This window comes from Podarcis bocagei (genome assembly GCF_964188305.1).
Source record: "Podarcis bocagei genome assembly, chromosome: 1".
Lineage (NCBI taxonomy): Eukaryota > Metazoa > Chordata > Lepidosauria > Squamata > Lacertidae > Podarcis > Podarcis bocagei.
This window is the reverse complement of record NC_138125.1, coordinates 64,922,919-64,938,901: the sequence shown is the minus strand read 5'-3', so window position 1 is coordinate 64,938,901 and position 15,983 is coordinate 64,922,919. Positions and strand designations below refer to the sequence as shown.

Genomic DNA, 15,983 nt, shown 5'->3' with positions numbered 1-15,983 from the left:
CTTAATCTGAGACCTAATGTGTCTTGGTTGTATTACTTGGCAGTGACCATGGCACAAATGTGGTCATTCTTTAGAAGTGCTGTGCTCTGTTTGTAGGTTTCTTGTGTTTGCTAAATATTTTTGAATAAAAGAAAAGCTCATCTTCCTCATTCCAGTATTAAATTCTCAGAAAGGATGTAGTAGGGCCTACACCAGAGGAAAAGGCAGAGTAGAGGTGGGGAACCTTTTGTCACAGAGGCCCACTTTCCCTTGGCAGGGGTGGGAGGAATCCTTGGGGTCTGCACACTGCTGGTGGCTGCAGACATAGAATGCTTACACATAGCATTCATTTTCTTTCTCACCCTCACACACACTCTGCATTACTTAATTACCACTTTCTCTTTCTACTCTCTCACAAATCCACACATGTGAATTTAACATGTACGTCAGTGTCTTGACTGTGAGCAAGGAAGCTGTCTTGGCAACCAGACCATAGTATCAACGACAGAGCAGTCCATTGGCAAGAGTTCAGATTTTGAACATAATTCTGAGTAGATGACAAACACATTTTTCAATATTTTGTGTGGGTTGTCCCCCCCCAAAAAAATAAATAAAAGCATTTGTAAACCATTTAATATTTTAAACATTTCTAAGGTGTGCTTAGAGATTTGTACATTGAGATGTGATGCAAATGTCATTAAATCTAGCACGGATAAATGTAAGTGGAAATGAGATTAGATTAGTATGAACCTTTAATGAAAACCTCTATTCACATAGCACATATCATTGGCTATGTATGACCTCCAATGCTGTGCCTCAGTAGGCCTCTGAATAGCAGTTGGTGGGATTCACAAATGAGGAGAGTACTATTGTACTCAAAACTTCCCAGAGGCATCTGGAAGGCCACTTTGAGAACTGGACTTGATGGGCTTTTGGCCTGACCCAGCAGGGCTCTTCTTGTGTTCCTTCTATCCACTAAAGCAACAGTGTGTGTCATCGTATTTCTTCTTCTCCTTCAGGGTCATTCGTGGCGCCAGCATGGTACAGTGGTTTCCTAACTTAACAGGAACCACCAATCTGGAAAGCCTGTAAGTATCTTCTATCAAACTCTATTAAGGAACAATAACTAATTTTAATGGTTAGATTCTCTTTTAAGGAGAACATTTAAAATGAATTTTATTGCTGAGTTTTAGAGATTGGACATCCTTATCCATATGTTTATGTCACATGAGCCCATTTCAGGCATACTTCCTCCCATGCAGTTACCATTATGTGCAAGGGAAGAGTGGGAATTAATCCATTTGCTTCCTCCCCTCATGTGGGGAGCTTTCCTGTACAGAAAAGGTTCCCTCTGCAGAAGTTCCTTTCCCAGCACATGAAAATCACATGAAGCCAGGAACATGATGGAGGTGGACGGGGCCAGTGAGTTCATTCTCACTCTCCTCATTGGATGAAGCTTGGAAACCTGAAGAAGGCTAAGCTTTATCTAAGCTTAGGGTATCCAGTTAGTTGGAGAGAAAGCAAAGCATATGTTAATTCTTCCTAATGGTGTAGGATATGCAGATGCTTAAGCCTAACATCGTTGTTTTTAAAATACTTTTCTGAAAGAGCAAATGAAAAAATGCTATCACTGTTTCTTTAACTATTGCCCTATTTTTAATCTGTTTCAGTTTTGTTGAATCAACACTGCTAGGGCATTAGTCAAAGGCACATGTATTTTAAAAATGTCCTTTACTGTGTTCAGAAATAAGTGGTTGAGTCCTAACTTTCTAGGATAGTTGCGTCTTCATTTTAATAATTCTGGCAATTATTATGAATCAAAGTTCATTCACATGCTTCTGTTTTATTAAACAGGACTTTTACAGGCACCAAAATAAGCAGCATCCCCATTGATCTATGCCAAGAACAAAAACTGCTTCGGACTTTGTAAGTAGAAACCTCTTGGTCCTACTATAAAACCACAAAAGTAGAATATACAATTTATATCAATGTTTGTTAGCACATCCCTTATAAAGAGCAGTATGTGCTACAGATTTTATTTGAGGGAAATGGAGCATAATAACCCAAAAAGTCAGAATTGAGCATGTCAGTTTAAAACCACGCAGATCAGACATCCCTGCTATGAGTCATTTGTTTCGGTTGCCTTGTTTTCACATCACTCTAAGCCAAACTGGAGCTTACTGGGACCGCATGAATGGGCAGGCTCTTGTAGAGACTTGCTAACTCCCTGGTCTGTGTGCTGCTGCATCCTCTTAGGGATGCAAATGCCCCCCTCCTGCTCATCAGTTTGAGCCTCTGTTAAAAAAGGAGGGAAGAATAATCCTTCACTGCTGATCTGCAGACATCAGCTCAGGATAGGTGGCCTGTGCATGTGTATATGGTGTGTGTGAATGCAAGAGTGTGGAGTGGCTAAACCCACTACTGATACACAGCTCCTGGAGAGTTGACTAGTGGTGACTGCAGACCTTATGAATTTGAGACTTTAGTTTCAATTGCTTTTGTAAACTTCCTGATCACATCCCACATCTATACTATCTTTTAAGCTGAAGTTGTTCAAAAAGCTTCAGAGAAGGCAGTCCACTTTCTTTGGAAAACAGCTAGTGGGGAAATAGATTGTTATAAAAATGTTGGGAGAGGAAGATTGACCATATATTTGTGACCCTGAATTAGAAGCAGTATACCTTCATACAAAATGATAAAAGTAACCTTTTCCTTTTGTTTCCTTTACAAGGGATTTATCTTATAACAACATAAAACAACTTCCAAGTTTTAAAGGTTGCAGTTCCCTGGAAGAAATGTGAGTATAGAGCACTCCCAGTCTAATCTGATTCCCTCCCCACCCCCACCCACCGTGCCTGAATCTGTGCCACCAGAAATGAAACTCTATAGTTTGTCTACAACTGATAGCAAGAGGACAGTATTTCAAAACAGGCATTCCTTGTTTTCGCCCTAAGTTAATGTTTTGTGACCAGAGTGGGAAGTGTACAAAGTGGTGATAGATGTCAAGTCCTCTCATTACTTCATTGCCTTTTGCTGCATTTCTACTTCTCTTTTGTCATTCTTGCTTCCTCCTCGCTCTCTATTTGCCCCAGTGGCTTCTAGACCTTGGCCTTTATTCAATTTTCAACTTGTGTCTGGGTGGTGTGTGTGTGTGTGTGTGTGTGTGTGCGCGCGCGCATGTGTGTGTGAAGCAACTGTTAAGGCCCCTTTATCTTGTGCTTCTTGCTACATTTGCTGATGTTGTGGTATCATAAGAGTTGGGGGGAACCTTTTAGGACATATAATATAAATTCCCTACCTGATGCACAAAATCCAGAGCTCAATGATCCCCAACAAAGGTCCAAGCTCTGTTTGAAGGTCTCCAGTAACAGAGAGCCCACCACCCCTCTATGTAAAATTTTTTCCATTGTCAAACTACTCTTACCACCAAATCTGTCCTCTTGAAACTTAAGCTGTTGGATGTAGCTCTGCCCTCTGCAGAAGCAGAGAATAAATCTTTGCCCTTTATGGAAGTGCTAAAAAAAACACAACCCAGCTTCACAGAACTTGTTACCTGTCTTCATTGATTTCCTCTGAACCCATTCAATTTGTCTACCTACTTCTTCAAGTCTGCTGCTCTGAGCAGGAGACAGTACTCCAGTTGAGATCTAACTAGTGTGGTTTTGCAATAAGCTCCAAGTCCACTTCATGCTATTACTGTGTTGCTAAATCAGACTTTCGCCTCATATCTTGCTTTATGCTCTCTTCCTTGAACTCCTTCTGTTTCTTTCTTCCCCTCCTGCCTTTCTTTCAGTCTTCCACAGTGTCTTTCACTTAATCATTCATTAATAATATGATGTTAATAAGTTAAAAGTGGGGGTTGTTCCTGTCAGGATAGAATGCAGTGTCATGACTGTGCTGCCTTTTGGTGAAAATCCTCCTCTGTGTAACTAATTTCCATATTTCAGATCTTTGCAGCATAATCAAATTGAAGAAATCAAAGATGATATATTCCAGGGGCTGACTTCTCTACGTACCCTGTGAGTCTATTCTCTTTACAAATGCTTTTATTTTAAGTGAAATGTTGGAAACTAACAGTTGCATTCAATGTTGCTAGTCAACGTACAGTTAACCACAGCAAGGCAATCATTTGTAAAATAGCTCTCAGCCCAGCCGACCCAGCACTCCTCAAAATGTTTCATTTTATTTTGTCCCTCCTGTCCCAATGCTTAATTTAGGCATCTCCCACACATATGTACTCCTTTCTCCTCCAATTTAAAACCACATCCACAAATCAGTAAAGCCAGATGGTTTGCTGAAATGTCACCATAGACAGGAGGGAGCCTTCAGATGGGTTTTATCCACGTCTAGTTCTGAGCTCACATAAGTGCCATGGTTTATTTCCCCTTAAAAATAAATTAGAATGAGATTAGTATTTCATCCGTTATATTGTAAGCCACTTTGAATGCATGTTGCATATGTGGCAGTTACATACCAAAACAAACTTTATAAAATTTATGTTAATTGTTGCGTGGGTGTATTGGTTTAAATTCACCCTAGAAAATTGGGGGAGAAGGAGGCTGCAGTATTGATGGCAGGACAGTGGCCAGGAAGTGGGTGCTGTAGGACTTGCAAAGATCACTGGGGTGAGAGCTTGCTTAGGTAAGATACTGCAAGTTTTTGATGAGAGAACACAGAAGTGGATCACTGTTTGGGAACAACAGATGCTGTATTGCAGAGTGGATCTGCCCCATTCATTACACAGAATAACAAACCTAAAACAATAAACAAGCAATACTAATCTTAAAACAATAAGGTAATCACAGTATTAGGCAGCAAAATGAATTGCAAAGGGCCCTCAGAGTTGCAAAGGGCCCTCTCCCACATCTTCATATAAAGTATAGATCCTGAAAGTGGGAGGGGAGCCTCTGTAACAGATCTTAATCCAATAGGTCATGCCAAACTGGGAGGGGGAGCTAATATCTCAGAAGACAGAATTAGGATTCAATATGACCTTAACTGATTGGAAAACTGGGCCGTAACAAAATGAATTTCAGTACTGAATGTAAGGTTATTCCTTATCAGGGTCCAGGATTTGTCCCAGGGAAGAGAGGTAATGACATGGAGTCATCTGAAATCAAATTTAGGTAGCTGGGGCTGGCAGCTGGAGAAAAGAGAGCAAGTAGACCTTTATAGTGCCATACTGGAAGGCCATGGTCCACCAAGCCTTGTTTCTCAGTTTTCCAGTGAATAAAATGCCCTTAAGAGAACTGTGTCAAGAAAATTGGTCATTATGACATTGTAAAATACAGTTAAGTTGCAAGTTATTTATGTTTGTTAGAAATTTAGTATGACCTGAAACACAAAGTAATCACTGAAGTGCAAACAATAGCCATTTAGGCATGTCAGTATAAATCACTAACACAATAGCACCTCTTTAAATTGCAGTGATCTCAGCAGAAATTTGATCCACCGAATTGACAAGGAAGCATTTACTATGCTGGGTGCTATTACCAACCTGTAAGTAGACCATTTTTAGAACAGTGCAAGTACCATTTCTCCTTCTTGAAAATATCCACTTCTATTTCCCATAATGCCTTAAACCCTCATTCAGCTGGCATCCTGAAAGAGCAAAAAGTACCATGTTCCTGCAGCATACAAGAAAACCAGCTACTCACATCACAGCTTGATGTGTGTTGGTGTAAAAAGAATGCCACTCAGCCTGTGAAACTTAGAGTAATTTTGGTCTTCTCTCGCTTCTTGATCCCCTTTGTATGCAGCTCCCGTATTTGCAAAAAAACACACAAAAAACAACCAAAAACAGAAACAGTGAGTGAGTCATTTCCAGGGAACTTCCCAAGTCATTCAATATCTTGACTTTGCATATGGAACAACCAAGCCGAATATGGTTTATAGTGGAGTTTTATACAAATATTAGTATGCATTCACATTTTTAGCAACCTGGAGAAATGAAGAGCATTTCTGTGACTGTTGCGTGCATAAGACTGGAAGGAGAGCCCTGCTGGATCAGACTAAAAGGTCCAACTAGTCCTGCACCCTCTTTCCTAATGTTGCTTCCCAGATGCCTCTGGGAAGCTGACAAGCCGAGCATGAAGGCAATATCCCTCCCCTGTTGCTGCTTTCTCCCATCAGCTGGTTTTCAGGGCCACAAAGTTGTTGAAACAAGAAGCTGTACATACCATCTTGAATCATAGCCACTGATAGACCTTTCTATGAATTTGTCTAATCGCCATTTCAAGCAATTGAAGCTGGTGGCCATCACAACATCTTCTGGCAGCAAATTCCATAAATTATTTGCTATGAGAAATACTTCGTTTTGTCTGGTGGGAGTTTCAGGATGATATTCTTCATTGGGTGACCCAAGTTTCAGTATTAAGAGAAGGGAGAAAAATGTCTGCCTCCACATCATGCTTAATTTACTTCTGTCGTGCCCCTCCCCTTATGCTGCTACTCCTAGTCTTTCTGTCTTCTGTTTAGTGACTACTGCATCTAGACGAATACCTGCATCAGGCAGCTGTGCTTTGCTAAGCTGGCAACTTGGCTTGGCCTATAACAGCCATTCCCTTTTGAAATAGCTGCATAGGAAGATAATAGATATTTAAAAGCCAGCTTCCAGATTCGTCTGAAGATGGTGATGGCTGGGTTAACTTCTGTTGACATTTGGAAAATCTAGGAAAAAGGTGCAACAAAGGGAAGAGCATTGTATCTCAAAGGAGGAGACCCAGGTTCAATTTCCTGCTCAGACATGAAGCTTACTGGGTGACCTTGGGCAGATCTCCATTTTTTTTTATTACTAGAACATTTATATCCAACCTTTCCTCCAAGGACCTCAAGGTGCTGTACTTTTCTCCACCTCTGTCTATCTTCACAACACCCACGAAGGGTAGGGTAGGCTTAGGAGACTGTAGGATTTTGAACCCTAGTCTCCCAGGTCATAGTCCAACACTTTAAGCACTATATCACATTGCCTCTGCTCCTCTCATCATCTCTCAGTTGAACTTGCTTCTCAGGATTGTTATGGGCTATCATCACTTATGATACCCTACGGTTATTTTTGGAGGAAGGGAATATTGATTGTATAATACTGCTTAGAGATCCAGCAGCAGAGTGTTCCACTCATCCAGCAAGCAAAATGGCTAGATATCTTTTTAATTTTAGATTTGCATATTCAAGTATTTAAAATTTATGTGGTCTATTTTCCCCTCACACTTGGTTTTTCTGTCATCCTTTTAGAGATTTAAGTTTCAATGCATTGACTTCATTTCCAACTGGAGGCCTGGCTGGGTTAAACCAGCTTAAACTTGTAGGCAATACAGAACTGACAGAAGCTTTGGTGGCAAAGGACTTTGTAAAACTCAGGTAAGTCAGTAACTGAGTCAATACACCCTGGATTTATCTTACTGCCCCAAAATAAAGTCAATCCAGCTGGCAGTTGCTCTTGCATTTCTCATTAATAGGGCTGTGCGGTAAACCAAATACATTTAACTTCCACATAGAAAACTATGGCTTCTATATGATGACTAAATCCAGTGCTCACCTGGAGCAAAGATCTTTGTCCAATCTGCCATTATAGGAAGCTCTACTGCAAGCTACAATAGAACAAATCTACACTGGGCCTACCCACCTCTTCAGACTTTCATCAAAACGAATTGCCCATCATTGCTTTACAGAAAAAAATACTGTTTTTTAAAAAAATCTCTTCAGCTGCTCTTTATTCCTTTACACCCTTTTTCATCCCTCTGTTTTTTTTTTAAAAAAACTTTTTGTTCTAGTATTTTAGAAGAATGGCTGGCTCTAAATATTGAACATTGACATTTGCACACCATAGATTTGTGGATGTAAGCACAATTATTGGATGTGGTGAGGTTACATTATATTTGTCAAATAAAAGAAGTAGTTTCAAAGCCCGTTGTTTCTGCTTGGTGTACTATGGCAAGCAGCCTGTGTACCAGCCTACTATACATGAAGATAATCAGAATAAATAAATTAAAAAAAATGTCCAGTAGCACCTTAGAGACCAACTAAGTTTGTTCAGGGTACAAGCTTTCATGTGCATGCACGCTTCTATAATCAGAATAGATATTGTTCTTAGTTCTTCCTTGACTGAAGTTAGGTTGGTAGAGATGAGGAGCAGAATTCTTGGTAGTTATACCCTCATTTTAGAAGTCCCTTATCAGAGAAGTCTACCAGGCTTGGTTTTTCCACATCTTCTAAAAATTACTGAATTCTAGCAGGCATTCTGAAAGTAAGGCACATGCTCTTAAGCTGATCTAGTATCTCCCCAGCACCCCATCAATAGCAGTTTTATAGTTTTTATGGTGGTATAGTGGCAATATTTTAAATATTTTAATTAGTTTGTATTTTTATTTGGCATTAACTTTATAGTTGCAAGCAACTTTTTAAAATATGTCAGGACCCTTCATCTAGATACATGAATCTTTCTGGCACATCCTTAAGTTGGATGAGAGACGGGGGCAATGCAGGAAATTCAGACAGGCAAGCCAGAAGGATTTCATATAAACAAAATTAACAGTGAGGATGACAGGGGTGTGCTTAGTGCTGTGTTTGCCTGGGAATTTACTTGCGCAACAGTGTTGCTCTCCAGGCAGCTTGATGAATGTTCATTTCAGCATGCACAGGTAATAGCATGATCGCTTGTAACATCTTGCTTGCCTTAAAATGACAACATTTTAACATAATGTTGGACTACAACCAGAGAAACTTCTTAGATCAGAGCTCATATAGAAAATGAATTCTACAGTACGGTAGCTGGAACTTTCATAATCTCTCTCTCTAATATAAAACGTATTCTTCAGGAAATCTTATAATTAGCTTTAATCTGAAGCTTGTCTTCCTTAGAAGGTATTTTGAAAAGGAAAGCAGTCTCCAGCTCTGAGAGATGTTGTTTTATAAAGAAAAACAAATGTCAATTAAGAATTCCTGCTTGTATTTTCAGATCTCTTTCTGTTCCATATGCTTACCAATGCTGTGCTTTCTGGGGCTGTGACTCTTATTTAAATGCCAACACAGAAGATTCCAGTCACCAAGATTCAGTTGCACATGAGCGAGGTGAGTCCTCCAATATAGTAACAGTGTGTGAAAATGGTTCAAATTTTAGTGGGATTTAATGTTGCTAAGGGGAATATGTAGTATTTCGGTTTGCACAATTCTCACAGGGAGCTTTCAACCTGCTCCAGTCTTCAAGGCTGATGGGGATCAGCATGGTTCATCCAATCATCACATCTTGCCTGCCACGATTTGGGTGTGTATGAGTGTGATACTTCCTTCCTCCACTCCCAGCACCAAAGCACGAACACAAAACTGCTCAATCATGCCATGATCTTCTGTGCTTCAAACTATGGGGAAGCATCCATTACATAACGTAATGAGAATTTGGAGTGCCATCTAAGAGGACTTTGCAGGCTTTCTCCCCACCCTCAAGTAGACTTAAGATATTTTAATTTAATATGAAGCAAAAGTGTCAATTACAGGAATGTATTTTTAAGAGTCTAAGAACCACCCAGTGGTTTCCTATTTTAGTATTTCTCTAGGCCTAATCATCTGCCTCTTTAATCAAGGTGCACCGGAAGCAGATTACTTAAGCAGCGATAAGAATGAGGAACTTGGTCAGACAATAATTCACTGTACCCCCACAACAGGTAACTGGACTGTTCCCTACCTTAAATTTATCATCTGAATGTTTGCATTAAAGGTAGATAGAATTCACCAGTCTGGTAAACAATCCACTAATTGTGGTGAAATAATTCAGAAAAGATCTTCCTCCTCTTGTGTTGTGTACTGCTGTGTTATTATTTATTATTTTGTGGTTTTATCTTATGATTTTAGTGTCAATCATGCTTGTTTAAATTGAGGCACTTTTGTAGCCCACCCCCTTAGGACCTTTGGGTGAAGGGTAGGCTTATAAGTACAATAAATAACATTGGGGATTTGGAATAACAAATCCACCATGACACTTTTGCAGGGTGTTGGAAAAGGTTATTATTGAAAGCTGTTTTCTAAGCTTACTATTCCTTAAACATGTCTGCATCACTCAGCTTGATTCCCTTTGTTTTCTACCTATTGGCATCTGTGTCCTGATTCGTATTATGTCCTGATCAAGGGAAGAAATATTCTGCCTTGGTCAGACCACACCTAGAGTACTGTGTCCAGTTGTGGGCATCACAATTTAAGGAGGCTATTGATAAGCTGGAACGTGTACAGTGGAGAGCAACCAAGATGATCAGGGGTCTGGAAACCAGGCCTTATGAGGAAAAGTTGGGGGAATTGGGTATGTTTAAGCAGGATAAGAGGAGACGTATCTTCAAATATCTAAAGGGCTGTCACATAGAGGGTGGAGCCTAGCTTGTTTTCTCCTGCTCTGGAGAGTAGGACTCAAACCAATGGATTCAAGTTACAAGAAAATAGATTCTGACTAAATATCATGATAAGACTTTTTGGCAGTAAGAGCTGTTTGACAGTGGAACAGACTCCCATGATATGTAGTGGACTGTTCCTTGGAGGTTTTTAAGCAGAGGTTGGGTGGCCATCTGTCATGGATGGCCTTTAGTTGAGATTTCTGCATTGCGGGGGGTTGGACTACATGACCCTTGGCATCCCTTCAAACTCAACACATCTATGATTGTATGATTCTAACTAATGCCTATCTTACAATAGTGTTGAAATATGTTAGCACTGACAATCTGGTATTTCTCACCATGATTTCTTCTTTGCTTTTGTTTAGGTGCTTTCAAGCCCTGTGAATACTTACTAGGAAGCTGGATGATCCGTCTTACAGTCTGGTTTATTTTTTTGGTTGCCTTGTTCTTCAACATGCTTGTCATGTTAACTATATTTGCTCCCTGTACTTCACTGCCTTCCTCTAAACTATTCATAGGCTTGATTTCTGTCTCTAACTTATTTATGGGGGTCTACACTGGCATATTAACTTTCCTGGATGCAGTTTCTTGGGGAAGGTTTGCTGAATTTGGTATCTGGTGGGAAACTGGCAGTGGCTGTAAAGTTGCTGGGTTTCTGGCCATCTTCTCTTCAGAAAGTGCCATTTTTTTCCTGATGCTAGCAGCCATTGAGCGGAGCTTATCTGCAAAGGAAATAATTAAAAAGGGTAAAAGCAATAATCAGAAACAATTTCGAATTGCAGCTATTTTTGCTTTCCTGTGTGCACTTGTAGCAGGATGCTTACCACTTTTCCATAAGGGAGAGTATTCTGCATCACCTCTCTGCCTGCCCTTTCCCACTGGAGAAACTCCTTCCCTAGGGTTCACCGTTACATTAGTGCTCCTAAACTCATTAGCCTTTTTGCTCATGGCTATTATTTATATCAAACTTTACTGCAACTTGGAAAAGGAAGACCTCTCTGAGAACTCACAGGCTAGCATGATTAAACATGTTGCTTGGCTGATCTTCACCAACTGCATCTTTTTTTGCCCGGTTGCGTTTTTCTCCTTTGCTCCGCTCATCACTGCAATTTCTATTAGCCCTGAAATCATGAAGTCTGTCACTCTAATATTTTTCCCATTGCCTGCTTGTTTGAATCCAGTTTTGTACATCTTCTTCAATCCCAAATTTAAAGAAGATTGGAAATTACTGAGATGGCACATCACCAAGAAAAGTGGGACTGGAACAGTTGCTGTCAATACTCAAGGTGGCTGTGGGGCGCAGGATTTTTACTATGACTGTGGCATGTACACACATCTGCAGGGCAACCTTACCATGTGTGAATGTTGTGAATCACTACTTATATCAAAGCCTGTGCCATGTAAACACTTAATAAAATCCCACAGTTGTCCAGCTCTGACAGTAGTGCCTTGCCAAAGGCCAGATGGCTATTGGTCAGATTGTGGTACCCAGTCTGCTCATTCTGATTACGCTGATGAAGAGGACTCTTTTGTGTCTGACAGTTCAGATCAAGTACAGGCCTGTGGACGTGCCTGTTTTTATCAAAGCAGAGGTTTCCCATTGGTTCGCTATGCCTACAACATCCCAAGGATTAAAGACTGAAAGACTTTACTGCAAAGCATGTGATTAAAGAGGAGGAAGTGTGATGCTTCAAAGACCATGGCTGTTCTGACCTTTTACCTGGAAGCACTTTTATAACCATCACCTGATGTTAGTTAAAAACAAGGGATGTAGGCAGTGAATGTCTTGAACAATGTATTTTAAATAAGAGCTGTTGCTCTTAATGTAAATAATTGGAAAACCAAAATTTATAATCCCATTGTTTTTTACTCTTTTTTCCAAGCAATTATGTATTACATTCTTAGGCTATTTTTCCATGTTGTTATCCAATTGTAACTTACTGCTCCTGTTGTGATGTGAATTCTGCCAACTTTTCTAGTTAAGCACAATACAACAGAAAGCAGTTAACACACACACACACAAAAATATTTTTAAATGTGACTTTATTATAACAAGGGAAAAAATGTTGCTAACTTTTGTATAGCATTTCTGACTGAATCTCAGGACATTTTACTGCAGGGCCAAAAGAAGAGAGTACTCTTCCCAAATGCAACTGTGAGACAAATACGGGAAAAACATGCTATGTTTTCATAATTTAACCTGTAGCTAACTTACTTTGGAATGAAAACGTTTATTTCAGTAAAATACTTTAAACCCCTCTTAATAGAATCTGAACAGTTTGGTTGAATAGCCTTTCAGCCCAGATACTGCTTGATAGCAAATGAGAACTTTGGGCTTTTGCTTGCTGGACAAACGTCAACATGTGCTTTGCCAGATTTGTGCTGTGTGGTCTCAAAGGGCTAGATCCAGACTTCACTGTCCACAGATAGAAAGGCTGCTTGCATACACAGGCAGTTTTTTATCCAAGTGTCCCACTGGTAACGGCAGAGTTTGCAGATTTCTCCCCTCCACCTGCAGCCCCCAGTGCCAGCTTCCACACTATTCTGAAGGATCCCCTAACCCTTGGCAATACTGTGGAATGTATTGCGGGGGGATGGGGGGAATTGCCAAAAGTTACCCCCTCCATACACCCCTTGCCCCAAATGCTGTCAGGAGAATCCCCTGAGCATAACTCTGTTCAGAGGTTGCTTTTGCCATTGCTCTGACCCTACAAACTCTAGGGCGAATATAGCACTTATCAAAAGTTGCGGAATATCTACATACATAATTGGGGGTTGCCTAATGCACACCCAGAGCATTTTTGACATAGAAGACAACAGGATAACCACTATCACCTTAGAGAACCTCAGTTTTGGGATTGTGCCATGTGTCTCGAGAGAGCAAAAAATGTGTGACATGAACAGCCACTGAGAGGTAGAAATGAACATGCTCTTCAGGAAGGGAAATGTTGTTTGAGGTGAAATCATAGTACATAGTACTTTGCAATAATAATAATAAGGTTATTTGGAGTAAAAGATTGGGATGTTCACAAACTTCGAAACAAGGCATGTAAGGAGTCCCACAACGCTAGGAATTTCTGCTTTGATGCTATTTTACAGTTATGTGGAAATGGATTATCTTGCATTAAAGTGGGGGAAGGGTTGAATAATTGCATCTCTAGATGTGAGACCCTGATCGTTTCATAATTATAAGGAGCGATCCTTGATATATGCCCTTAAACTGAAGTCTGAGCAGCATAGTATGAATGCATAATCAAACTAAATCTTACATATTTTGGAAGAAAATGTTAAGTTGATCGCAATTCCACTGCCATACCAGTAATTCTGGCATAATTTTTACTAAATGATTAAAACTAGATTGCAGTTAGGAAAATTAAACTGTACATAATGTGCATAAAAAGTCTTTTCTTTGTATTGTAAATTATTTGATAGAACACATGATGGGAAACATGGCTTCAGTGCATTTTGTTAATTAAGGCTACCTCCTGAAATATAACAGCTGCCAGTAGCAGAATGTTTAAATTGTGGTTTATATACTTTTTTGCATTGTAAATAAACATTGGTTGTACATTGTTGCTGTAATAAAACCAGAAGCTTTGTATATCAAAATTATTTAGCTTGTACAAAATATGGGATGCTGTCAATCTCGTATACTGTAATTTTTGTAAGCCTAAATCATTCATAGTAAAATCAAAGAAAATCAAAAAGCAAGAGAGAAGTACCCTAGAGTTTTGTGTGTTTATACTTTATACCTCTTAAATTCAACTTACAGGTTTAAAATGAAAATTCCTGCCGGAAATACTTAATTTATGGTGTGCATGAGTAGTGCTAACTTTGTAATGTTGCTATTGGTTAGGAAACAAACAAAACTTGCCCACAGATGCCAAAATCAACCAGTGTGATAAATATTCACCCTAACCCAGAGTGCTGTCTGTGCTAAGATGCATAGAATTGTAATGTTTGCTTTCCTGGCCATTACTACAGATATATTTGGTGCATGTAGAACTGCTATCTCTATTAGAGTGACTGGGGAAGCCTGTTTTGTGCAATAGCTCTACATGTGTGTTGAAATCTCTTCTATCTGCAAGGATTAGTTTCTGCTACAGAAAAGTAGCGTTTGAAAATGATATTGCCAACTGAAATGAGGCTCAGTTGTGTAACTACCAAATCAATTTTAAGTTTAAATTCTTAGTTTATAATAGGATGTTATGAATGTTGGAATCTTTTAAAAGGTGTTATATTAAACATACACACATATACACTGAATATGTTGCTGAAAAGTATTTTTGTGGAATTCATGAGTTACAACTTTTATACAACTATTTATGCCAGTGATGTTCATGTGAAAAGAAATCCGTTTCTTCATCAGTATTTGACAAATTGCATATTTTGGTTTATAGGTATTAGACATTCTGCATTTCAAAGGAAACTCTAAATTTCACAAAATACATAGCCCTGTTTTACAAAGGTGTTTCTATTTATAAATGTGCCTACATTAATAGGCTATTGCATAAAACTTGTTTCGAAATAGAGTTCCCTCAACCATTACTGAAAAAATTGCTTTAGGTAGCTGTTGTTACACAGAGAAAATGTTAAAATGACATTTTCACGTTCTCACATTTTATATTCAAAACATTTTAAAAACAAAATTCTCTTGTATACTCTGATATTAAAGGCTTTAGTTGTTGTCACTGAAAATAGCTGAGATCACAAGTAACTTCTCAAGGACTTTAAATGTTTAAAAAATGGTTAACCAGGATCTTGTCATATTCTCTCCTGTGTGTGTAGAAAAACTTTTTTCCTGGGTTGTAAACACATTGTTGCATAATGGATAGCTAGATGTTCTGTGAATGAAATCCTTAACAACAATCTTCTCAACAGCACTTTAAAATGTTTCTGCTTGTATATTGATACACTACAGGTTGCACTGCTTAAAAGAGCAGGCTTTTCATGATTCCCATAACAAGGCAGTGCATAATGTTAAAACCACAATCCACTCCAAACAAAAGTTGCAATCAATTGAGCTCCATTTTAATAAGTAAATGAAGTGAAATCATTGTGGAATAATAGGATAATCATATGGGGAATTTGTGTATAACACAAGAGTTTATCCACTTGTCAGATTTTAATATAAAATATGATGCTTATGATCAAAATAGTGCATATGACAAAATGAAGGGAGGATTTGCAGGGCACGTTGTTGCGTGGGTGGTGCCAGTGGGGGCAGGGGGCAAGCACCCTGCAAACAAGAAGCTTGCCTCTCCCATTTTTAGACTCATGTCATTAACATGTTGGGATAGCTCAGTTGGTAGAGCTGTGACTCAGTCTCAGGGTCTTGGGTTTGAACCCCATGTTGGGCCAAAGATTCCTGCGTTGCAGGGGGTTGGACTAGGATGACCCTCGTGGCCCCTTTCACCTCTTACAAATCTGATTCTAAATACACTGGCTATTTTTCTTTTGGATAACTTAACATGTGGGACACAACTTGCCCACCTAGAAATATACTTTGACTTATGTGTGCCACCATGGGTGGGGGTTTTTTTTAGTAATAGTTTTGTACTACACTGCCATAGGTAAGAGATCTGCCTCCCTCTATCACTGCACTTGTGTAGTCTTGAATGGGGTCTG

At 39.4% G+C, this 15,983-nt stretch overlaps 1 protein-coding gene across 1 annotated transcript in view; it reads left to right on the top strand.

The window, feature by feature from the left end:
* Window positions 1–13,964, top strand: part of LGR4 (leucine rich repeat containing G protein-coupled receptor 4) — an 83,924-nt gene extending 69,960 nt beyond the window's left edge. The window contains exons 10-18 of the mRNA XM_081164134.1: window positions 999–1,067; window positions 1,834–1,905; window positions 2,711–2,776; window positions 3,927–3,998; window positions 5,407–5,478; window positions 7,213–7,338; window positions 8,936–9,048; window positions 9,558–9,638; window positions 10,721–13,964. Coding sequence (XP_081020260.1) covers window positions 999–1,067; window positions 1,834–1,905; window positions 2,711–2,776; window positions 3,927–3,998; window positions 5,407–5,478; window positions 7,213–7,338; window positions 8,936–9,048; window positions 9,558–9,638; window positions 10,721–11,997 — 1,948 coding nt within the window. The 3' untranslated portion in view covers window positions 11,998–13,964. The remainder of the gene's footprint in view (window positions 1–998; window positions 1,068–1,833; window positions 1,906–2,710; window positions 2,777–3,926; window positions 3,999–5,406; window positions 5,479–7,212; window positions 7,339–8,935; window positions 9,049–9,557; window positions 9,639–10,720) is intronic.
* The last annotated feature ends 2,019 nt before the right edge of the window (window positions 13,965–15,983 follow it).